This window comes from Desmodus rotundus, chromosome 10 (assembly GCF_022682495.2).
Source record: "Desmodus rotundus isolate HL8 chromosome 10, HLdesRot8A.1, whole genome shotgun sequence".
In the NCBI taxonomy this organism is placed as follows: Eukaryota; Metazoa; Chordata; class Mammalia; order Chiroptera; family Phyllostomidae; genus Desmodus; species Desmodus rotundus.
In genome coordinates this window covers 96,364,596-96,390,156 of record NC_071396.1, presented here as the reverse complement: position 1 = coordinate 96,390,156, position 25,561 = coordinate 96,364,596, and the positions used below count along the sequence as shown (strand labels likewise).

The following is a 25,561-nucleotide window of genomic DNA, read 5'->3' as shown; positions in this document are numbered from 1 at the left end:
CCACACTGGAGCACCACCACCCTGCCCCTGTATAGTTGATCCTCCACAGGGAGTAGAGGTTGATGGTCAGTGGTCACTGCCAATCCCTGCAGCTGACTGGCCTGGGTAAATCCCTCCCATTGATACGCCAACAGCAACCAAGGCTCAACTACAAGAGGAGAGTGTACTCAGCCCACACAAAGGGCACACCTCAAGTACCCAGTTTGGGTGGTAGCGGAGGCTGTGCTACTGGACCCTACAGGACAGCTACTATATTAGCCCACACTACCAAGACAAAGTCAAAGCAGCTCTATCTAGTACATAGAAACACACACAGGGAGGCTGCCAAAATGAGGAAACAAAGAAACATGGCCCAAATGAAAGAACAGATCAAAACTCCAGAAGAAGAGCTAAACAAAATGGAGATAAGCAAATCTATCAGATGCAGAGTTCAAAACACTGGTTATAAGAATGCTCAAGGAACTTAGTGAGGACCTCAACAGCATAAAAAAGATCCAGGCAGAAACGAAGGATATACTAATTGAAATAAAGAACAATTTACAGGGAAACAACAGTAGAGTGAATGAAGCCAAGAATCAAATCAATGATTTGGAACATCAGGAAGCAAAAAACAACCAATCAGAACAACAAGAAAAAAAAATTTTTTTAATGACACCGATAGTATAAGCAGTCTCTGGGACAACTTCAAACGGTCCAACATTCATATCATAGGGATGCCAGGAGGAGAACAGAAAGAGTAAGAAATTGGAAATCTATTTGAAAAAAATAATGAAAGAAAAATTTCTTAATTTGATGAAGGAAAGAGATATGCAAAACCAGGGAGCACAGAGTCCCAAACAAGATGTATGCAGACGCCCACTCCCAGACACATCATATTAAATGACAAAGGTTAAAGATAAAGAGAATCTTAAAAGCAGCAAGAGAAAAGCAGTTACCTACACGGCAACTCCCCTAAGACTGTCAGCTGATTTCTCAAAAGACACTCTGCAGGCTAGAAGGGACTAGCAAGAAATATTCAAAGTCATGAAAAGCAGGGACCTACAGCCAAGATTGCTCTACCCAGCAAAGCAATCATTTAGAATGGAAGGGCAGATAAAATACTTCCCAGATAAGGTCAAGTTAAAGGAGTTCATCATCACCAAGCCATTATTATATGAAGTGTTAAAAGGACTTATTTAAGAAAAAGATCAAAACTATGAACAATAAAATGGCAATAAATACATTATCTATCAACAATTGAATCTAAAAAAACACACTAAGCAAATAAGAACGGGGACAGAATCAAGGATATGGAGAGCATTTTGATGGTTCGCGGATGGGAGGGGGCTGTCAGGGAATGGGTGAAGAGGTGAGGGGATTAAGAAGTACAAACAGGTAGTTACAGAATAGCCATGGAGCTGTAAGGTACAGTATAAGAAATGGAGTAGCCAAAGGACTTATACACATGACCCATGGACATGAACAATGGTAGGGGGATTGCCTGAGAGAGTGGGGGTGCTGGGTGGCCGGCGGGGTGGGGGGGGGCAAAGGCAGAAAAAATCAGGACAACTGTAATAGCATAATCAATAAAATATAATTGCAAAAGTATACATTTGCAAAACTCATCCAATTTAATATTCGTACATTTGATTGCATGGGAATTTTTCCTTAAAAAACTAAATACTGACCTCTAATATGTGGGTGAATTGTACTAAGTCTGCATAAAAATATAAGATGGTCTGATAGAAGAGATAGACGGATGTGATAGAGCAAATACGGCAGAGTGCTAACAGTTGTAGAATATAGGTGGTGGATATATGGATATTCCTTGTAAAGATCTTCCCACTTTCTGTACGTTCAAAAGTTTTCATAATAAAAAATAATGGAATCAGAAAACAAACACAATGCGAGAAAAGGGCCACCCAGGCGTTTGAAAAGCGGGGTTCCGGGACCGCATTCTCTGATGGCTCACAGAGAACCTCAAAGCCTCCCACCCCCGCGAACCTTGCAAGCCCTAAGCGGCCTGGCTCTCCTCCAGCCCCAGCAACGCGGATGTGCCGCACCTCTGCTCCGGCTGCCTCCTGCTCGCCCGGTCTCAGTCTGTTCTCAGAACACACTCCATCACCTGGTTTCCAGAACTCAGATTGCGCAGTGGTCTCGTCATCATCGACCAGGGCTCACAGTTACAGCGGAAGAGGCCTCTCTGAACGTCCCCCATCTCTAGCCTAACCCGTTTCTCCCCATCTCATCTCCCCGCCCCGGGTTCCCCGGCCCCACTTCGCCTGACGCGGTCTCATAATCCTTTTAGGCTCCGGGCTAGCAGCTCCGCCAGCCACGGGGCCCAATCATATAAGGAAAATACTGCGGGCTCATCCTGGGGGCCGCAACGGGACCCGGGGGCACCCCTGCCCTACAACCCTCTCCCTACGGCATCCCTCCTGCACCAACCTCCCCGCCCCACTCCGCAGCCCACCAACCGCGGCTGCTGGGCCCTCCGTCCCTAGTCCGTTCACACGCCCGCCCCGGCCGGAGCAGCACGACCAGCCCCGCCCCGCCCCGCCCACGCCCACGCGACTTCCGCTCCGCCCGCCAGCCTCCAGCTAGCACTTTCGACAATACAGTTGGCCATCTGTGTAGCCCTACGTTTAAGAAAATTCGCACGCGTAATGACGGGAAACGTTAATTACCTGCTGAGGGGTGGGGTGTTGCTTACAGAGGCCAGGGGTAGCGTGGATAGGGTAGAGTCAAATCATTCTCTCGCTTTGGAAACAGGTAGAGCCTTTAACAACGAGGATGTCAGGAGAAAAACCCACTCGCAAGGAAGATCTTTCCTCCAAGGCCCGTTTCCGGAGCTGGGGAGGCGTCGGGGGTCTGTCCCTGTGGCCCCCCCACTGGCGGACGCGGCAGGCGGGGGCTTCTCGGTGAGGAAGTAGGTGAAGGGGCGGGGGCGTGGCCTCGCATGCCCCGCCCCCTGCCCTTAAGGTCCGGGCGTGGGCCTCAGCGCCAGGGCTGTGCTGAAGGAGAAATCCAGTGCTGCCAGCTGTCGCTGCTGCCATGGCCCTTCTCCGAGGTGAGCATCCCTCCTGCCCCAACCGCGTCCCGCCGCCCCTCCTCGCCCCTGTCGGCCTTGCCCTCCTGAGGCCTGATTTCGTGTCTGGTCTCAGCGGGGAGTCAGGGGTCCTGGGTTTACAGTTTAGTCTCATCAGCAATAAAGGGGACTTAAAAACAACAAAACACCCAACCCAAAATTGTTTGAGTTAAGGAGAAAACATACGTGTAAGGCACTAGCGACAGTGACTTCCGTGCAGTTTGCATTTGAGAGTTGAGACCACGGTTTACTTGCTTCTGATTGGAGGTCATTCCCCTGCTTTGTCCGGTAGGGATCCACCTTGTTAGAGTTCGGCCTTAGGAAGATGAGCGGCGCCTTACACCCGAGGCAGCCTGGGACGCGGCCTCCGTGGCGGGGTGGGCAGGGTTTGCGGGGGCTTCTCTTACCGTCGCCAGGGGATTTTTGCCCGAGTGACCTGCTCCCCCAAAATGCTTGGTGGCCGTTCTGTTGAAAGACCTGCCTTAATTCCGTTTCCCTTCCATTCCTTTGAGTGACTCCCAGATAGGGCAGTCACTAGGTACATAAATTCTAGGGTTATTAACTTGTTTTAAAAATATATAAACCCACCCTTACATAATAAATGATCACAATCAATGGAATTTTAGTTTTAAGGATATGGAAGCTTATCCTTAGTTTACGTGACCTTTAAAGAACATTCATGCAGGACGTTTTATATATCAAGGCCCCGAGGCAGGGAAACGCTCGGTAGGATCCAAGAACCAGCATTCTGGTGGTCAGAGCCCTGGGGCTCTGTGAGGCCCGGAGGTGTGGGGTTTTAATCGAAATTCAGTGGGAGGCAATGGGAAACTTTCAAGTAGGGAAATAACAGGGTCCGATTTCCACTCTGCCTGGGTTTCCTGAGGGCTATAAAACTGCCAGAAGAAGTAAGACCTAAGAATCTGTTGCAGAGGTACTAGCTACAACAAATGATGGTTTCAGTCCGATTGGGGGGAGGAGAGGTTGCAAAGGAGTTGGGGTAAAGAGGGAGGGGTGACGAGCTAGATTTGGAGGTGGATTTGATACAACTTGGTGATAGGTGGCAGGTCAACGAGAAGGAAATATCAAGGGTGACTTTAGGTTGTGGTTTGAGGAGTTGTGTTTGCAATGGTACCACTTACAGAATGAGGGAAGCTGGAGAAAGAATAGGTTTGGAAGGGAAGATTGAGGCACTGAAGGGGAGATGTTAGGGAGGTAGTTGAACAGGGGAATCTAGCTCAGAAAAGCCAAAATGGCATGTGAACAGTTCTAGTGAAAAACATCTTCTGAGACGCCATGTAGTGTATCCTGTTTCCTACAGTTGCATTTAACTTGTCCAATGAATGCTCTGTGCAACTCTGAATTCACGACATATAATTAATAAAACAGCACATTGATTTTTATTTTAGACAAGGTATTCAAAAAACCCAGTTCACTTAAAAACTGCATTATAATGAGCACCTTTAAAAAGAAAGAAAACTTTGTATGATTTATCTATTTAGCATTTTATCAGTGGTTCCTTACCCTTTGCTTATAATACAGGCCCATCTGAAAAGCCCAGTAAGGGAAAAGAAGGTACATCAACACCTGTATTAAGGAAGTATAAAGTATATAAATTTGTGATACAGTTTACTATGGAGTTAGAGCTAGTGATCATATTTTTACCCATTGTCCTGTTTTACAGATGATGACTGATGTCCAGAAAGTTAAAATAGTTTGTCTATAATGATACAGGAAATTAGGAAATTAGTGACTCTACAACCCAAGCCTTAAGGTTTAAGTAGCGATTGTCACTGACTAGATAGAATACATTGCAGACAGGCACTTCTCTCTGGCCGCATTCCAGTGCTTGAGGGACTAGTGGATATGAGAGAACATGTGACTGATGGCTGCAGGGAAAAGGATACATCTGAATGGGAGCATGACTGACTGCAGTAAGGACTGTCATTAATGTATCAGATTATGGTCCAGAAGAACCAATGCCCCTGTTCTTACTGATACCCTCCCAGTGCTTGGCGGGGGGGTTGTACCTAACAACTGTTAGTTCTCTCACTGCTCATTAGCTTTGTTGGGAATGTTTGCATGGCCATGAGGCTACACAGGGCAGTTACTGCCGAGTTACTGGGTTGGCCAAAGAGTCCGTTTAGTTTTTTCCATAAAATAAAAGACACATTTTTCATTTTCCCCAATAACTTCATTAGTTTGGATACTTTGAGTATGTCAGGTATCTCCCACTATTGGCTTCTAGTGGGTAGAGGTCAGGGGTGCTGCTAAACATCTTCCAATGCATAAGGCAGCCCCACAGCAAAGAACTACTTGGCCAAAATGTCAATGATACTGAGAAACTTTGCAAACCACTTTTGACACATTGAGTCCGTCATAGCACCTTCTCCAGGCACTGCACAAATCTTGTGTGTGTGTGTGTGTGTTTCAGTTGTGTTTTTACCTTCCTCGAAATAGTAAAGCATAACATGCCGAAATGTTGCATATTTTCTTCCATCTTCAATATTAAAATGGCTGCACAAAAACTCACCAATTGATAAGTTTTCTTTTTAAGTGCACGCTGACATGACAGCTGTCACAATACAATGTCACAGAACTGTTCTGAATGAAGTTAAAGACAACTAAGCACCACTAGAGCCCTCATGGAAAAAACCAAAGGAACTCCTTGGCCAACCCAGTACTTTAACCCTGAAACTGGAATGGATGCAGTAAGTAGCAGTTTTCCTTCATTTGTCTATTACAAGTCAGTATTTGTCTAACAATTTTAGAAAAAGCAAGGCAGAGTTCCTGTTTCTCTTCTAGTGGTGTCTTTTCTCCAGTTACCAGCCCCCTCTTGTCCGTCCCTTTCTTGGTGTTTCTGACTCGCTGCACTCGAGTGTCTTTTCATTGTCTTTCAGTTTGGGGAAATCTTCATGAGTTTTCAAGTTTTTTTTAATTCTCATCCCAGGATCTTTTTATTGATTTTGGAGAGGAAGGGAGAGAGCGGAAGGAGAGGGACAGAGGGAGGGAGAGAGGGAGGGAGACACTGAAGAGAGAGAGAAGTGCACCCCACATGGGGACAGAACCTGCAGTCTTGTGGTGCAGGGATGACGCTCCAGCCGCCTGGGCCACCCGGCCAGGGCAAAGGCCTTTTAGAACAAAGAGGATTTTAGTTTGGTGTTAAAGATTATTACATTTTAGACCTTTTAACAACCACATAAAATTGGCGTCAGATCATATCCAGATTATGAAATTCCAAGAAAAAATCCTTTAAATTATTTAGTCTTTATCCCTACACATCCCAGATTACGTTTAAAATACGTTTAGTAGCATTTTCCCTTCAAAATAATTGTGTTTCAGTATTAGCCTTACGCGAGCTAACCTTTACAGTCTGGAAGCACAAGTAAGCAGAAGTGATGTAAGTAAGGGGCAGGTCTTTTATTTTTATTTTCCCACACACACTCCTTTGTAGGCAGCTCATATTTCACCATTAGTACCTTCCCGCACAACAATGCTGTCTCAGGTTATGAAGTACAGGGGGAAACTCATGAAAGGAAGTATATGGAGAAACATAGGAAGTTAACCATCGTTGTTTCTTTGAAGTCAACAGTCATACATTATCTTATCCCACACCAGTATCTCCTATTATTAACATTCTACATTAGTTTTGGGGAAATTATCCAAGGCCAAGAGACCGTGGAAAGAGGCCGACAGTTCCACAATTCCATCGAGAGTTTAAGGGAACTTACCAACAGAAGCAGCACCTTAGCAGTGAGGCCGGTACAACTCCACGTGGAGCTTACGCAGGTGGTCTTGAGCCAGAGCCACGGGCTAACACAGGTGGCTTATGGTCTCCGCGTGGGCTGAGTAAGATCTGCGCGCTCCAAAGCAGTAATTGACCCAACGGGCCCGTTTATCTGTTCAAGAATATTCCCTTCAGGGGGTACGGACCCACCTCAGTCTCTTTAAGTAGCAGAATCATTTCACCTAACAATTAGTGTGGTGCACTTGTCACAATTGATGAGCTAATACTGACGCATTATTGTTGACTGAAGTCCATGGTTTACGTTAAGGCTCACTTTTTGTGTTGTGCAGTTCTGCTGGTGTTGACAATGTGTATAATGGCATGTATCTACCATTACAGCACGATAAAGAGTAGCTTTATTGCCCTAAAATTCCCTCGTGGTCCCCCTGTTCACCCCTCCTTCCCCCTTCCCCCTTTGTGCAAACACGGCTCTTTTTACCGTCTCCTTAATGCCCCAAACTAACATGTGTGGCCTTTTATAAATATTTGAGTATTGAGATATAAATACAGAGTATTATATCTGTAAAAAACCAGATCTCTTCTAAATTATAGTTATGTATGTTGTGCCTACCATTCTTTTAGACCGTAAATTTCTCAACTGGAATAAAAGGAGAAGCTGAGATTTATTTTTAAGGTAGGTTTAGTTTGTTCTGTGGGAAGAGATCACCAGCATAAATAGGGGGATTATACTGAGATACCAACAGCGGTATAATGTTTGAACGGCCTCAATTATAGGTCAGTATCTGGGCACAAATCCATTATTAAAAGTCCCATGGTTTCTTGACAAGATGTGGAAATGGGTTCCCAGATAGTTTGGGGGAGCCTTAGTATATGCAGAGATTTTCAGTTACCTAATTGAAAACTGTACTTTATAATTATGTTTCCCAGCAAGACCATTTCAAGCACGTTAAGGGGCACTGACTAAGCTGTGATTGCTTACAAATCTCTCCTCGCAATAGGTGTGTTTATTGTTGCCGCGAAGCGAACACCCTTTGGAGCCTTTGGAGGTCTTCTGAAAGACTTCACAGCTACGGACTTGACCGAATTTGCTGCCAGGGCGGCCTTGTCTGCTGGCAAAGTATCACCCGAGACTGTTGACAGTGTAATTGTAGGCAACGTCATACAGGTTAGTAGGGAGAGGATGGGATTCATTCCTGTTGCTTTATTTGATCAGTTTTTAAAAATTACTCCTGTAACTGTCATAATGGAGAATCAGTTAACAGTTAAAGGTATTTATACTTTGAGTAATCCTCTGAGTCTAGAAGCAGTGACGTGCATAATTCAAAGGAGCATATATCCTGGAAACTATGTATCTAGTTTGGGATTCATTTCACTTTTGGTTTTATTTTCCAGTTGTATTGAGATATAATTGACTTACAGCATTGTATTAGTTTTAGGAGTTGAACAAAATGATTTGATGTATTGCTTCTAAATAGATTAATTTCCTTGACTTATTTGAAGTTAATTAGTTCTCTCTCTCTCTACCTCTCTACCTACCTAAGGAGTGTAGCAAAGCCAAGCAAAAAAGTAAAAAAAAAAAAAAGAAAGAAAAAGAAAAAATAGAACAGTGAATGCCCTAAAGCCTTTTCACCTTGGTGAGACAATTCTTCACATTTTATCAGATTTACTTGAGCTCTCTACAGTAAACGCTGTTGTTATTTTTTTCAAGTTTCTTCTTTTCCTTCTTACTCAGACTGTGGCCCTTGGAGCAGCGGCATTGCTTCACGAGGAAAGTGCTGGGAAATGCAGAGTTCCCTGCAGAGTCCTAGACCTGCTGCCCGGGAACCCACATTGTAGCAACAGGCTCCAGTGTGCGCTTTTGAGTTTGGGCAGCATCTCTTACTCTCCTGACCACTTACTGTCTCTCCCCTCCCTAGGTCGGCTGGCCTCAGCCTCGGTTCCCTTATATCTGGAATCTCATGAACAAAATTAACTAACAAACAAAATAGAAACAGACTGGAAAGATGGAGAGCAGACTGACAGGGAAGAGGGGTTGGGGGGCTGGATGAAAGAAGCGAGGGGATTAAGCAAAGGGGAAAACACCTCAGATACAACAGTATGTGATGACCAGAGGTGGGGGGGGGGGGCGTAAATGGTGATGGAAGGAGACTCTGCTTGGGGTGGTGAACGCACAATACAGTATACAGATGACGTAGTATAGACTAGTACACCTAAAACCTATATAATTTTATTAACCAATGTCACCCCGAGAAATACAATAAAAATTTTTGTTAAAGTACAGTGGTCCCCTGTTATTTTCAGGGGATACATTCCAGGATGCTCAGTGCAGGCCCCAAACTGCAGATGGTACTGAACCTTACATATACTACGTATTTTTCCTATACGTACATACCTATGATAAAGTTTAATTTATAAATTAGGCAGTTTCATGGATATAAGACTTGTTCTTACTGTAGGTCTTAGTAACTTCATCGTACAATTTTTTCTTTTTTTATTAAGTTGAAAGTTTTCACTTTTTTACTTAAAGGAAGCACTTTACAGCTTCTTTGCATATCTGAATTGCCAACATCACTACTCCTGCACCTTGGGGCCATTAGCAAGTAAGCCAACTAAGCATTAAGTTAAACACAAGCACTGCAATACCGCCATCCTCTGACCCAGATGGCTACTAAGTAACTAAGGGGTGGGGAGCGGATACTGCATGGAGATGCTGGACAAAGTGATGATTCAGGTCACAGGCCGGATACATAGCATGCAATTTAAAACCTATGTTTATTTCTGGAATTTTTATTCAGTATTTTCAGACTGCACTTGCTCACAGTTAGCTGAAACTGCAGAAGGTGAAACTGCGGGTAACAGGGACTGCTGTAACTACTGGTGCCCACGCACTGCCTTCAGCATTTCTGGCTTAATTGGTTTCATTAGGAGCTTGGTCAGCAGTGTGTGAGTAAAGTTTTCCTGGTTATTCCCGCGTGCAGCCAGGGTTGAGAACCGCAGCCTCGGATGCTCCTCTGTTAAGGAACATCCTACTTTGGGGTAGCCAACTCCATTTTAAACAGCTCTCACTGTTATAAGTTTCTGTCTTCTGTTGATGACATAAGGGTTCTCATACTTGGTAGGTTTAAAAACCTATAGACCAAAGTATAGTTTTTATTTCGGTCACAAGCACACTTATTACATGAAATACGCTGTACCTGTGTGCGTCGTGGCCTGCCCTAGAGCTGTAGAGTCTGTAGTTTTTGACAGACTGCCGGCATTTCCATATATTTTGTCCTTAATTCGTACAGTTATAGAAGAAGTTCTTTTTCTTTTCCCTGTGTTCCAGGCCTCTTCAGATGCTATATACTTGGCAAGGCACGTCGGTCTGCGTGTGGGCGTCCCGAAGGAGACCCCGGCGCTCACTCTTAACAGGCTATGTGGCTCTGGTTTCCAGTCCATTGTGACCGGGTGTCAGGTATGGGCACGTACAAGGCATGTTGAATTCTCTGAGACGTGTTAAAAGCTGTTAGAGAAAATGCCCCACTTCATATAACACTGTAGATTTTTATTTATGCTTATTAAGAGAGGTCAATATTTGATATTTGGGAAGGTATTCACAGGAAGAAAATCATTTCTTAAAAGCAAACAATGAACTTTAAAGATACTATGCTAAATGGAGTAAACCAGTCACAAAAGGATGAGTACCGTATGAAGAGCAGTCAAACTCACAGAGAAAGCAGAAGGGTAGCTGCCGAGGCGGGAGAGAGAAGATGGGGAGATGGTATTCAGGGGCACAGAGTTTCAGTCTGGGAAGATGAAAAGACTTCCGGAGATGGATGGCAGCTGCACGCTGATGTGAACGTCCCTAATGAACTGTATGCTTAGACTCGGTTAAAGTGATGAATTTTATAGTGTATTCTTAATCACAATATTTAAAGAAGCTAATCAGGACTGATCATTACACTCTACAGCTCACTTCATCTTCACAACTGTCCTGTGAGGCCAGACCTGTTTCTATTCCCATTTTCTAAGCGAGGAAACTGATTATTAAAGGCATTAAAGTTACTAAGCCTTAGACGCCGAATTTAAACCCATGTCTGTGAGGCAGTTTGAAACACTGAATAAAGACTATAAGACTAGGAAGGGACTTGGAGAATTTAGAAGATGATAGGAAATATATTTTGTAAAAAGGAACTAAGTGGTAGAAGTACAAACTACTATGACCTTTTTAAAGGATAACTGGGCAAATAGATTTTGAGCACAGAGAAAAGGCATACAGTGAAATCAATTTTGTCTTCATTTTATTACAAAATAAAATAATACAGATAGTTTGTAATGATAAATTATTTCTAATGATAAATTATTTAATGATAAATTAAATCAGGGTCACTTAAACAGTGGCCCTGATTTTCCTAGCAATGGTTTCAAACATCGGGCTCTTGGAGGCTCGCGATTTGCTGCTTTTCTGAGACATGCAAATGGTGGACAGAGTTGGAAGAATGGAACGGGTTCTTTTTTATGCGTCTCCTGAGTTAACTCAGTTATTTTAAATCTGTGGTGTCCTTCATATTCATCCATTGTAGGATAAATTTTACTTTTGCCTTTTTAAAAGGTTTGTTCCTTATTATTTGCTGGCAGTCTGTAAATTTATGCCGGACAACATCTCTGCTGATATTTAAGATTTATATTGAGTTAAGAATTGCCATTCCTTAGCAAAAAGTAGGCAGAGTTTGTTACTTGTGCACAAATGATTGAAGACTATTAGGTTTCCCCGCCCCCTCGTGTTTTGGGAACGGCTGCTTTAGCACTTGCTTTAAGATTACTTTAAAAGTATTTCCTTTTGAAATACTGTCAGGTTAGGATAGTTACTTATTAAACTTACTATTAGTTACTGCTTAACACATACTTTTTAATATCCACTTCTGCCACTATAAAAGGGCTTTGTTTTGTCGTTCATTTATTTTCCAATAGGAAATTTGTGTTAAAGATGCTGAAATTGTCCTGTGTGGAGGAACCGAAAGCATGAGCCAGGCTCCCTACTGTGTCAGAAACATGCGTTTTGGAACCAAGTTTGGATCAGAAGTCCAGGTTGGAACCATTAAAATTCTTAAAAATTATTTCTCAAGCTATTACACTAATAATTTTAATATCACCATTTTGGGGGAGAGAAAACTAATTTTGAAACCAATTTTGTTAATAGGGGATTAGCAAGATATAAATGATTTGAATTTCGTAAAGTATTTCAAAACACTGTTTTGGTTGTTCGTTTTGCCATTTCAATCCACATAAAATTAGACTTTACCTTAGCATACCTCTGGTCATGGAATTAACAGTTGGGGAGGTGGAGGAAGGGAAGAATCAGATCAAAAGATGGGCAAAGGTTGAATAATTAGTAAACCAAGTAGTTAAATCTTTACCAGGGTTTATGGAAGTTTCTTTCTGGAGCATTCTCCAGTGAATAGATTTCTTCATCACAGAAAACATTTTCTTTGAATGTGGAGTATATTGTCCCGTATCAGTCAGATAAAAGCCGGTCCCTTCACCTTTGAGAGCTACAGCGAGAAAGCCATAGTACCGATGAGGCGTGATAGTACGCCGTCCTTTCCGTATTGAAGGGCTGACGGCGTCTCACACTCTAGCATTTTCCAGTTGCTTTACACTGTTCATCCATTTTCTCGCCTGGTCTTTTTGCAAGTTGAAAGGAACAAGACTTAGAAAAGATGAGATGGTTTTAGACGCCAAATATATTTGAGAAAAACCTTTGGATGATAGGTCAGTGACTCAAAAAGTGAGGCAAGGTGGAAGAACCAGATGGGGCACACTTATTAGAGACTGATTGGATAATAAGGAACAACTTTATCTGTTCTCCAAGAAGCTTGTCCCAGGTTCTTTTCAAGTCCATAGTAACTAACAAAGTAACTAACAGGATCAGCTGTTCCCATCACTTGAGGGCAAGGGGTAAAAAGGAGCACAGACAGACTGCTACTGAGCTTGGAAAAGCTGGCTACAGGGAAACGCTGCCCGAGGGTCAGTGTTATGTTTCTTACAAAATGTGACCTTGAGGGCTCAGATTGTAGAGTAACTAACCGGCTGCGCACGCACCCGGCACACTCAGCACCGGCGGCTCTCTTTAGAGCCCCACCTTCACAGAAAGAGGAGAATGTGTCATTTTATCATGTCATTGGATTTTTTCCAATGTGCCAGAACCAAATATAAAGAGTAGTAATAATAATGCTATCAGAAAATCTTAGTTTACTTTTGCTTATTGTAACTGTTACTTATTTAAATTTAAATAAATTATAGCATATTACTTTCAAAAGATACGCTTTAAGAAATCACTGTATCGTTCATGTCTTTTAATAGCTGGAAGATACTTTGTGGGCATCATTAACAGATCAGCACGTCCAAATCCCCATGGGAATTACTGCAGAGAATCTTGCTTCAAAACATAAAATAAGCAGAGACGACTGTGACAAATACGCCCTGCAGTCACAGCAGAGGTGGAAAGCTGGTCAGTGAAAGCGGATGTTACAGATACTGGGAACCAAGTGACTACAGGGGGCGGGGGTGGGTAAGTGAAGTGGGTGAAGGGAGTCAGAAGGCACAAACATTAGTTGTGAAGTGAAGCAGTTCTGGGTGTGGGACGTACCACATGCAGACTGTAGTTAACAATACTGTGTTGCATATTTGACATCTGCTGACAGAGTAGATCTGAAAAGTTCTCATCACAAGAAAAAAGGTTTTTTGTAACTTTCTCCTGGTGACGGATGTTAACTAGACTTACTGTGGTGATCATTTTGCAATAGAGACAAATACCAATTTCTGTTGTTACACCTGAAACTAATATAATGTTCTATGTCAATTTTACCTCAATTTAAAAAACTATAGGGAAGAACTTCATCTTTTCAGAGAATGATCATATAATAATATTAGTTTAAAATTAAACCTTTTGAAAGTCCCGTTTTGTTCATTTTTTTTCTTTTTTAGATATTTAACTTACGATTACAAAATTAACTGGGAGCTTCTCTTTTTAAATACGTTAACGCCACTTCAGAAAGTGGCGTTGCTGGTGGGCCCGCGCGTGCTGGCACCGTCGGCAGGAGGATGCTCTGAGGGCTGTGTGGCACTCACTCTGTCAGAGGTGCTGGCTCACTGGGACTGCTGGGCCAGGGAGGCCCTCCTCTGTGAGGCTCGTTGCATTCACAAGGACGGGAAAGTGCGCGTGGGAGAGGCCCGACAGGTGTCCCTTCACGCTGCCCCATTCCTCACCCAGAGTCACCCACCTGACTCGGAGCCCCAGCGCGCAGCGCGTGCGAGGACATCCGGGAGCCCGTGTAACACCACACTCGAGCAGGGGGGCAACGTGGTGGAAGTGCTTTTCCCAGTATGGTCCGGTGAAGAAATGTGTTAGTCTTCTGAAAAAGATTTTAAAAATTAAACTCATAAACAAATGGAAACTCTTAATAGGGTGTTAATATTTACTTAGAACAGCGAGGATGAAGTCCATCTTGGCATTTCAGAGGGACAGGTGGAATGGGGCTGAGGCCATCCAGCTCATCTGCTGGGCTTTCTAGTTCCACGTTTACATAAAACGGAAGGGCACTGCCTAGAGGGAAAGGGTTCTCGGTTCTCTTTCTAGTTTTGCCACACACGTTATCTGACCTCAGTTATTTATTTACTGAGCATCTGTAAAATAGAGATCCGTATGTTAGAGAAAAACACTTGCCTTTCCAATTTTCCTAATAGAGTTGTTGTGAAAACCGACTCAGGGAAATGTCTAGCCTGCTGTACAGCATCATCAAAATTAAGATGGCATGTTTCCTGACACACCCTGTTTTCGAAGCTCTGGGTCACTCCAGCCCTCTGTAGGCCGTGGAGGTGGGAGCAGGTAGACTGTCTCACTTAGAGCTGTGTCAGCGCTCACTCACATGGTTTCTTCAGGTTGCTGGTCGTTAAATGTCAGGCACAGATTATTTGGTGACATGGGCAACTTGGTAACTTTTTTTCTTACCGTGCCAAGAAAACTCAACATGAGAGCTGCCCTCTTAAAGTTTAAGTGTATGATTTTAAGTGTATGTTGCAGTACGATATTTTGTGCAACTTGGTAACTTTTTAATTCCTTCTTATCTCACCCAGAGAAGTTTAAAAAAGGGCAATTAAGTCCATTTCATGTCATTGCATGTGTAACTAATAGACAGATACTGCTACAATTCCAGCAGTACCTTGTAAAAAAAAGGTAGTTAAGAAAAGAAAAAATAATGATTTAAAAAAGGTAATAAATAGCTAAAAAGATGCAAAATGCATCTGCGTAGAAGCATGGCAGTATATTAAGTCCTCCGACAGGCAAGGTGAGTTATATAAGTAATAAAGGCTTATATTAAAGTAGGCTGTGAGGAAAGGGTAGACCAGAAATTAAATTGAAGGATGTGTTTGATTTAGTTTCTTTTCCTGTTTCCTCTTTTCTCCCCATTCTTACAATAGTCTTTCGACTGTTTCAGCTAACGATGCTGGCTATTTCAATAATGAGATGGCACCCATTGAGGTGAAGACGAAGAAAGGAAAACAGACAATGCAGGTAGATGAGCATGCTCGGCCCCAGACAACTCTGGAGCAGCTCAGCAAACTTCCTCCGGTGTTCAAGAAGGAAGGGACCGTTACTGCCGGGAATGCCTCGGTAGGTAGCCCCACCGATTCTCTCAAGCTCTTCCTGGTGTGTTCTGTGCAAAATAACCACGCAGTATCTTCTAGCTACTTTTCATGCTAGTCTTTTGTTATTTAGCTTAAACTAATAGAGTTCATATTTTATTAATTTGGAAGTTCATAGGTCCAAAATATAAGTATTTTAGGTAGGGATGCTTATATAGTACTTTCAATTTCTTTTCAGGATGTTAGAAGGAAATCTACATGGTTTATTATTTCAGTTTTCATACTTTTTTTCTTTCTCATGTATACAGTTCATCAGATTTCTCCTTACATCTACCTACATCCGGAAATAAGCTTTTCCTTGGCATTCTTTCCTGTTTTCCATAGTGAGGTTGTATCCTGTGCCTAGACTTAGCGATGTCTTTAATCCACGGGAGTACTGCTGGTATAGATTACGGCCCTGCTTCCTAAGCATTGCCATCATCCTGATAGTGCTGTTCCATTAGTTCAAACTTTGAGCAACTGGGTTACTTCCCCTTCAGTTGACCTTGTTTTTGTTTCCAAGGGCGTATCTGACGGTGCTGGAGCTGTTATCATTGCCAGTGAAGACGCTGTTAAAAAGCATAACTTCACACCGCTGGCGAGAATTGTGGGCTATTTTGTGTCTGGATGTGATCCTACTATCATGGGTATTGGTAAGTTTGTAGGTAAACAAGCTGGTCCTCTTACATTTCTGGAGATAAGTCTTCTTTGGCATTCTGATTCCAGAAACAGTAGCCAAATCAAGGTTGCCAGTCTTTAAGAAAAACTGTTAGTCTCAGTAGGAAAACCAAGACCATGTAAACTGCTGTGGGCAGTAATCATGTCTTATTGTCCATTTGAGACATTTAAAGCTAACAGACAGGGCCCTGACTGGCGTGGCTCAGTTGGTTGTCGTCCACAAAGCGACAGGTCACCAGTTCAGTTCCCGGTCAGGGCACGTACCCAGGTTAGTGGTCTGGTCCCAGACGGGGTGCAAACAAGAGGCGACCGATCAATGTTTCTCTTCCTCCCTTCCCCTCTCTCTAAAACTAAATACATAAAATTTTAAAAAATAAAACTAACAGAAAATAACAGAGAAGAATTACAAGGTACTGACAAGATAAAGAAAATGTGAGATGGGGGAAATCATGGGGCAAACTAGCGAAGGCCATATGCAGAGCAGATAGGCACCCTGTCAGGTGTTGTGTGTGGGGTCATCAGTGTACCTGACTTCACCCTCCCAGCCCTCATCAGTGAGCCTTCTCAGTGGAGGGGAAACTGAGGCGTAGGGAGGTTGTCCTGGACAGTCCCAAACCAGCAGGTGGCGGGGCCAGGATGCGGCTCCAGCTGGAAGTCCGGTGCTCCTCTCACTCTGTGTCTCAGGAAGTCGGAATGATACTCACCTGTCTCGGCTGAGGCTCAGTAGGACAGAGAGGAATAATAAACAGGGTATCTCCATTGGCAGAGTTCTAGCAGGAGATCTGTAACTTCCTACAAGCATGCATAGTCTTAGCTGGAAGAGTATGAATTAGAACAAAAAGCTTTCTGCTGAAAGTACTCCTAGAAACCGCAGAAGATGCTGCATTTTAGCAGTTCCTGTCATCATTCTGTGGGGAACAGGCAACCGATTAGGTACCTCACGAAAATAAAATTGGTGTCCAAAGGTTCTGATCTGTCTGTCCCCTCACACCCCGAGGAAAAGCCTGCCCTGGGGTACGGACTCAGCTTCTTGGTAGATCCAAAGCTTTGTCTATGTGATTAGACAAATCTTAGGCCATTTTTTACTAACTAAATTGTATTTCTTAACCCATTTTTTAAGGTTTTATTTATTTATTTTTTAGACAGAAGGGGAGGGAGAGATCGATGTGTGAAACATGGATTGGCTGCCTCTTGCACACCCCCGAGTGGGGACCTGGCCTGCAACCCAGGCATGTGCCCTGACCGGGAATGGAACCGGCCAACTTTTGGTTCACAGTCTAGCTAGCGCCCAACCACTGAGCCACACCAGCACGGCCTAAATTGGTTTTTGAAGTAGGTCCCAGGATTGAAGGGGGGTGACTTGTGGCTGAGGGGCATTTTCAAAGATCCTTCCCTGTAAGCCTCCAGGTCCTACCCTTGTGATGGCTAATACCCAACATGTCTGCTGCTGTGTCCTGCGCACACTTTCTAAGAAAGAAAGCTGGCATGTCCGTAACTTGTCACCTTTCACTGTGTTGCAAATTATGTCACCAAAATCTGCATACTGTATAAACATCTGTTAAAAGTCAACTTTTTTCTGTTATAGTCTTAAAAGCTCATTAGCTTTCAGCTACCCACTACCAGCAAAACATAGTTTTTGTCATAGGATGGAAAGTAGCTTGAAAAATTAAATACAGTAGAACCTTGGTTCTTGAACTTAATTCGTTCCAGAAGACTGTTCGAAAAGCGACTCTCCTTTGTTGCCTGAGGTTCGCGTGACCAATCACGTGACCAATCATACAGGTCTCAGCATGAAAGGGTTGTCGGGGCCCGAAGTTTTGTTGGACAATTAGACATTTTTTCTATGAACAACCTGGTTGAGAACCAAATTGTTTCAGAACCAAGACATTCAAGAGCCGAGGTTTGGCTGTACCTGTGTGTCTGTGCGGCATTTATCGCTGCGGTATCGAGAGCAGTGGTTCCCAGCCCCCAACGAATCAGATGCACCTGGGACCCGCTCCCCACGGGAGTTTGTTTTCGCAGCTGCAGGGTGGAGCCTGGGAATACGGGTTTTTTTCAGTGTGCCTAGGTGGTTTTGATGATGATCAATCAAACTTATCTGATATTGGAAAGTAGTTATTCTGTAGTTCTTTTTCAGTTTAACCTCACTTAATAGGTTCTGATACATTAAAATAGTGAGTAAGCAAGGAAATGTAGTTTGCCTTTCTTCTGTGCCAGGCCCTGGATGTTTCCCCTTAGTACAGTGAGCGCACAGCTGGGGGGGTTGTCCTCTTCCTCTGGGCGTGCCCGCAGCTGTGTGGGCGCGCCAGTGTCCCCGTGCCGGAGGCCCCCTTCGTCTAGAGAGCCCCTCTCTCAGCTGTGGTGTGGGATTAAACAAGGCACCAACGTGAAGAGCACTGGATGGACAGCAGGGAGACTAGATACCTGCACATCTGATGAGGATGGACTCATTGACCTAACTTCTGAGAATGGTGGTCCCTCAGTTCCACAGTTATTCAACACGTAGCAGTCCTTAGCCCTGCGGTGCAGCTGCAGACCCAGAAAAGGGGGAAAGCCAGAACCTGAAAGGACAGTAATGGCTCCCACCAAGAACACAGTTACAGAAAGTGTGCTCCCTGGAACTCCCGCCCCCCAGTGGCGGTGGCAGTGGTGGGAGTTGGTGGGCAGGACTTTGAGCCTCTTCGGCTGGAGTGGTTCTACCTTTATCTAGTATTGGACTTTATTTGTAAAAAGGATTCAAATGCTTCTAAAGAAAAAGGTTAAAAACCAATTCAAAGCACTTCTGACGGGAAGCTTATAGACCGAAAAGGTGCCCAGGATCACACGGCTATTAGTGTTTGGAGCCACGACTAGAAATAAAGCCCCCTTTTCCCCACGAGAACACTGTGCCTTCCTGAGTCCCAGTCAATAGCAGAGGGGTATGAGAACAGTCCTTGAAAAGTCAAGTGTGGCCTAGCATAGTGTTTCAGTTGCCTGTGACAGTTCTGAGCTCACGTGAACACACTGAGTCGTGCTTCCTGTGCTGTGAAGGCGGGGAGTGTGACAGTGGTGGGACTCCCTCCCGTTCTGCGTGTCTTTCCCCCGGTAGGGTGCTCCCTCCCCTGGCCGTGCTGGGCAGCCATGCCCTACTACTGACTCTCCATCCCCCGCTCATGCCTTCGAGATACAGAGAGGGTCTGGAATTACATTCCGTAGTAAATCAGTAGCCAGTGCAGAACTGGTGCTTTATGTTGAAAAGCAGGGCCCTACCAATTTGCAGACCATTGTCTAAAAGCATTTTAATTAGGTGACAAAATAAATTACATTATATTTAGATTGCGTTATGCTTTTCTTGTAAAAACTGATTTCCCATTTTGTCTTGGCTGTATTTGTGAAGCTTACAGAATATTTGACTACTTGAATTCAACAGAACATACCACATATTTTTCTTTTTAGACATTTAGGGCAATTTTATTCTTTTGGAATGGAGAGAGAAGTAGATTCTCCTCCATAATCATATTTTTGGCTTTTGGGGGAAAATGAATTTATTTTAAAACAATGAGCAATGTTAAACTGTCGCGGAGGTCATCAGAAGTCTGGGAGCTGACATTTCGGTGTGTGGATGTACATTCTTCAGTGGGGTGTGCGTTTTATTAAACTCTCCGCCTACCATTGGAGTCGTAAACGTCTCCGTGCTGCAGGCGCCCTTTCCTTGGGGCCTCGCAGCTTCCTCCCCTGCTAGGCCTGTATGGAGAGGCCGCTGCTGTTTCTTCTCTGTTGCCCAGATGGGCCTGAAAATGCGGAGAGTGAGCATATCACTTCTGTGCCAAGAATGCATGCGATTTGTATCCCAGGAGAGCACTCAAGTCTGCTTTGCCTTTTGATAGGAAATAGGACCTAAAAACGACCACAAACTCCCATGCAGGACTCCTTTGGCTGTTAGAACTCCTAAAGCCGTTCACGGTGGAACTTTTCATGTGAGGCCATCATCTATAGTTTGACGGCAGAAACAGCTATTCCCCTCGGTCCCATTTTTTTGTTTCTTCGTTGTCACCTGATTTAAGAGTGTGCTGTCAAGGTAGAAAGATTTGTGGCTACTAACAGCTGTCACATTATTTACCTGTTGAGTAAAGGTGGAAAGATCTGGTACATAAATAAGCATGAGATGACACCGGCTTTGTTCTGACACAGGTCCTGTCCCTGCTATCAATGGGGCGCTGAAGAAAGCGGGACTGAGTCTGAAGGACATGGACTTGGTGGAGGTAAGTGTTCGACGTTTTTACAGCGTGAATAAACCGCCGCCTTCTACCGCGTAAGTGCCTGCAGCCTGGCGCTCTGCAGCTCTTATGTTTGGGGCTGTTAGCCTTTCCAAACGACGCACATCTAAAAAAGTACTGCTTCGTTACATGACTTACATTGGTACTCTTCCCTCACCTGGTTAAAGTGCTTTCTTTATATAATTAAAACAGGCTGATTTCTCCTCCTAAAGTATAAATTCCTGGAAAAATCTTAGGACCTTATAAGACCCTGTTACATTTTTGACTATTAATGTGCTTGTTGAACTGAAATGATTTCTGTATAAAGCGGGGGAGGAATAAGTACCTTTAACCCTATTTTATGGATTAAAGTGAAAAAATGCAAGTCAAGAATTGACCTAACAGAAAAACAGTATCTGGTGCCAGACCTAGAAGTTTCTTGCCCACCCCCCGGAATATAGAAGTCGACCAGAGGGTAAAAGAACGTGCGTGCAGCCGAGATTTGAACCGTGCACCTGGCTGCGGCACCTGTGGGCTCCGCAGTGCCCCACTGCCTCTAGTGTGCGTGGGTGGTGTCGCTGAGGGCTTCTTTTCTCTGAAGGACGCACTGGACTTAACAGTGCCATTTTCACACCTGGTGCTTTTCACAGAGAACAACTAAAGGTAAATTAAAATAACCTTGCAAGGTAATTTAAATTGGGGAAAACAGCAGCAAAACTAGCTGTCAGTGGGACTGAACGATTCTCAGTTAAAAATCAGTTTGTGAATAAGGATTTTTATCAGTGTTTCAATTGTTTTGAAGGTGAATGAAGCTTTTGCTCCCCAGTACTTGGCTGTTCAGAAGGGTTTGGATCTCGACCCAAGTAAAACCAATGTGAACGGAGGAGCCATTGCTTTGGGTCACCCCCTGGGAGCGTCTGGGTCAAGAATTACCGCCCACCTGGCTCACGAATTAAGGTACTGGCTAGAAATTGTTGCATTTCAGATTTTCCTCTTTTGGAGACATGCATGGATCTAGGTTTCCCCGAACAGTCCAACTCTTTTTCGTTCTTCCTCAGATCCCATTTGCTCTGCTTCTCACCAGGACCCAGTTGACTGGGCACCCCTTTTCAGCTGGCCTGGGTAGATGACCCGCTGACTTGTTCGCAGCCCTGCTGTCGGGATGCACGCTGGTCCTCGTGTTGGCTGTGTGTTCCCTGGGGGACCCGTGTGCCTCAGATAAAGTTCTTTAGGGAAACAGAAACATGAAGGGCTCTTACCTGGATGCTGTCCGTTAAGGAACCCAAGCAAACTGGTGATTTGGATCTGAGCTAAGTTCCCCCTTGCTATTTCCAGGTTCCAGGAGGAGCCTTCTGTGTGTCTGATACTTTCTACTTTGAGGGTAGTGCTTCTCCTGCTGCTGCATATTTTGGGCCATTTTGCTCTGTTAGTAGAAAAATTGCAAGTGAAACCAAGTATGTCAGGCCAAAAACTCACGCTGTTCCCTGTTAGGTTAAGGTAAACAGAACTCCTATTTCGCTTTGTGATTTCACTGAGTTGAAATGAGTGATTGACGTGCACAAAAATAATTCCCAACAGTTCTCTCAAGGTCATTCTATCAAGACTGAGGAACGGAAGCAGATGGCACTTTAAAGGAGTCTATTTTTGATGAAAGGGACGTGACATGTTTCCAAATTATCTGCCTTTCACATGGACAGGCTTCACTATTTACACTTACTCTGAGGTGCCATGAACATCGGAAGCCACAGAAGCCGAAGGGGCTGGATGTTTACCCCCCACCTTTCTCCACCTTGTTTGCCTCACTTACCTCCTCTCCCCCTCCTCTTGCACAGTGTGGCTAAGCTGGCTTTTTTTTTTTTTGGCTTGGTCAGTAAGTTTATTATTGTTTTTATCTGACAAATCTTCACAGAAAATTGTGGTTTGGTTTACTAGCTCTCAGCAGCCCATCCTGAGCTCTGAGGAGGCTTGCCTTCTTATAAGCTACCCGATCTCTCTTCTGGGCAACAGACGTTTCGAGATGCTCCTCCTCCTCTTCTTAACCTCTTTCGTGGGCATGTCCTCTAGACTGGATTCTCCCACCGCGCAGCGTGGGCGTCCTTGTGTGTCTCCCCCATCGTGTCTGGAGGTGCGGTGTCCTTTGTGTACTGAGAGAACTGTTTCTTGTGAGCGTCTTCATCTTCGGCCACTAGGTGGCACATATAATCTGCAACGTTCTGACCCGTGATGTGCTTCTGATGTACTCCTGCACTGAACTCCTTGCTTTCTGAACCATAACCCAGGGATCGCTTGGCACTGTGAGGGTTAGGCAAGCCTCCCGCCACAGCTCCCTCCAAGTCCCCAAACACTTGATGTCCGGCAGCAGTCCTGGCCAGCCCTGCATCCAGGTCACAGCAGGTGAAAGCACCAGGCCGACCATCAGTGCTTTCCACGTGGTATTCACCTGCAGTCACCTCCACTTGGCCCTCGCAGACCTGGTCCACGCCAGTCCCACCCTGCGGCCAGCAGCAGGCCCACGAGATACACTGCAGCGGGACCTGTCAGGCCAGCTGCACGCCCCGCGCGGGGAGTTCATGGGTGTACCGTGCACAGACCGCCACGATCTCCTTCTGTACGGGCGTGAGCAGCCCGACAAATGATACCTAGCTGGCCGCCCGGACTGCCGCCTCACACCTGGGTGTGTGGTGCTTCTTTCAGCCTAGAGCACCGGAGTTCCTGGGCTTAGTGGTCAGCTCACCCTCTGGTCAGCTGCTGACTTGCGCGTGGCATCTCTTCAGGTGTGCACGGGAACCCGTGTTCCGGCACGCCACCGCTGCTTTTTGTTTAGCGTTCAGCTTTCCTATTCTTTCTCCTGTTGTGACTGTAGACTGATGCTGAGGGTTGAGGAAAGTACTGAGATGATGGGATGAATGCAAAGGAATAATACAAATGTGACCATTAGCAATTCTGCTTAATTAGTTATCTGATTACTTCAGCAGATGGAGTAGATTTCAGCCTCTGCTTTCCTCCCTAGGCGTCGGGGTGGGAAGTACGCCGTTGGATCAGCTTGCATCGGAGGCGGCCAAGGCATTGCCATCATCATCGAGAGCACAGCCTGAGCGCCCAGAGCCCACCTCGGCCGCTCTCACTGTGCGTGGCCCGGCCACGGTGACCCGCTGACCTTGAGGGCAGCTGAGCAAACGGCTGCCCCTGGAAGTGACTGAGCTTCGCCAGAAGAGCGCGTGCCAGAATAGGTGCGCTCAGGTTTCCACCAAACACGATGTTTTTCTGAACTAAGCCCAGCTGCAGAGGGCCTTCAGAGGAGTTAGGTCCTTGCCACGTAATCACCACTGATGCCTTAGATGATGTGATCGTGAGGAAATTGAATAAATTTTGCCTTAAACTCAGCTAATCCTTTTGTCATTTCTTACATTTAAAAAAATAATAATTGTAGTAAAATACACATAAAATTGACTGTCCTCCCCATTTTTAGGTGTACAGCTCAGTGGCATTGAGTGCTCTCACATTGCTGGGCGACCACCACCACCAAACTGAGATTACGTAGCTGGTACGCCCCCCTCCCCCTCCCTCTCCCCCCACAGCCACCAGCCCGCTCTCTGTGGGTCTGACCGCTGCACACGCCTCACACGAGTGGAGTCACACAGCATCTGTCTTCTCGTGACTGGCCTGTCTCACTTAGTGTCATGTCCTCAAGGTTCGTCTGGATTGTCGCGTGTGTCAGAATTTCCTTTTTTAAAGCCGAGTATTATTCCATTACATGCCTGGCCCACATTTCGTTAGTTTATTCATTGCCGCTTTGGCTGCTGCGAATGATGCCCTGCAAACGTGGTGCGCAGATGGGTGTCTGTCCGTGCCTCACTCTCAGCTCTTCTGGGCATATTTCCAGAAGAGGAGCGACTGGATAAATATGGGAACTCTATTTTTAACACTTCTAGGAATTGCCCTGCTGTTTTCCTTCCACAGCAGCTGTACCATGTGACTCTCCCATCAACAGCGCACACGTGGTTCAATTTTCCCACATGCTCGCCAATACTTGCTGTTTTCTGTTTGTTTTCGTAGAAACCAGCCTAATGGGTGTCAGGTGACCTCACTGCAGTGTGGAGTTGCATTTCCCTAATTACAGTGATGTGAGCATCTTTTTCTGTGCTTATTGGCCACTGGTATATCTTTTTTTGGAGAAATATCAATTTTAAGTCCTTTCCCCATTTTTTAAGTTGAGTTATTTTGTTGTATTATTTTTTTAGTATTTTGAAAACCATTTTAATTTGTGTGTTGAGTGATGTTCATAACTCATCCTGAGATAAATGTCCAAGGAGCAAAATGACTGAACCTAGTCTTGATATTAGTAAATGATATATTAGATAGTCCTTCCCTTGAATAAAGACAGTGCTGATTATGTATTTTAATTCCTCAGACACATCTGAGTGGAAACATAGCTTCCTTAAGGAAGATTCACGTTCACTATAAAGACCACATTTTGAAATGGAGAATCGGGGACTGAGGAACAGCTGGAAGTCAAGTCTCAGAAGAAGGAAGGTGACACCCCTTCTCTCCCACCACCAGCACTTGCCCGCAGTCAAAGAACAATGTTGCCGTTAACGTCCGGGAAAGTAGCTGTTACAAACCGCTGCGCTTCCCCGCTCCAGTTCAGAGGAGCCTATCGGGATGCCGTCTGAGCCACAAACAGAAGACCCAGGTTTTGCCAGTTCTTTGGAGTTACCTCCCGTTCTCGTTCTCTTCCCCCACACCCTCAACCAACTGTTTTTCAGCAGGGGACGTGGGCAGTATCTGGGGACGTGTCTGGTTGTCCTGACTGGGGAGGGGGTGCTGCTGGCATCTATTGGGAAAAGGTCAAGATGCTTCTAACACCCTCCAACGCAGAGGACAGCACCTACAGCAAAGGATTATCTGGCCCAAGACATCGGGTGCTGCTGTTGACACCAATTCTGCTTTAACCCTAAATCCACCCATTCCTCGTCATGTCACCTCCCGTTCTGTGTTTGCTTACATACCTACATAGGTGTGTGTGTATATACACACACACATACATGTTAATATAAAAGTTCAGCTCTCCAAATCCTGCTGTGAATACAGGCACACCGGTACGGAGGATCAATACGGAGGATCACGGGGCAGGTCGGGAAGGTGAGGCGAGTGGGAACAAGTAACACAAGG

At 44.8% G+C, this 25,561-nt stretch overlaps 1 protein-coding gene, 2 non-coding genes and 1 pseudogene across 3 annotated transcripts; 1 reads left to right on the top strand and 3 right to left on the bottom strand.

Annotated features, from left to right (window-relative positions):
* Positions 1-2,069: 2,069 nt before the first annotated feature.
* LOC112323033 (small Cajal body-specific RNA 18) lies at positions 2,070-2,152 on the bottom strand. The gene has a single exon (XR_002976681.1). It is a non-coding gene; the product is annotated as a small Cajal body-specific RNA 18 (non-coding RNA).
* An 83-nt stretch (positions 2,153-2,235) lies between these two features.
* Positions 2,236-2,379, bottom strand: LOC112323042 (small Cajal body-specific RNA 17). The gene has a single exon (XR_002976689.1). It is a non-coding gene; the product is annotated as a small Cajal body-specific RNA 17 (non-coding RNA).
* Positions 2,380-2,914: 535 nt separating this feature from the next.
* Positions 2,915-23,772, top strand: ACAA2 (acetyl-CoA acyltransferase 2). The gene is made up of 10 exons (XM_024580560.3): positions 2,915-3,049; positions 7,811-7,977; positions 10,138-10,266; positions 11,763-11,879; positions 13,155-13,302; positions 15,290-15,465; positions 16,000-16,129; positions 20,325-20,395; positions 21,192-21,346; positions 23,400-23,772. The coding sequence occupies exons 1-10, from the start codon at positions 3,034-3,036 to the stop codon at positions 23,482-23,484; spliced, it is 1,194 nt and encodes a 397-aa protein (XP_024436328.2). The 5' UTR covers positions 2,915-3,033; the 3' UTR covers positions 23,485-23,772.
* LOC112322818 (large ribosomal subunit protein uL18 pseudogene) lies at positions 22,148-23,155 on the bottom strand (annotated as a pseudogene).
* Positions 23,773-25,561: the final 1,789 nt, after the last annotated feature.

Bases quoted from the DNA above. Each gene is read 5' to 3' on its own strand.
- ACAA2 (XM_024580560.3), top strand. The intron at 7,978-10,137 runs GTTAGTAGGGAG...CCTGTGTTCCAG, and splicing joins TTGTAGGCAACGTCATACAG to GCCTCTTCAGATGCTATATA. The intron at 15,466-15,999 runs GTAGGTAGCCCC...TTTGTTTCCAAG, and splicing joins TTACTGCCGGGAATGCCTCG to GGCGTATCTGACGGTGCTGG.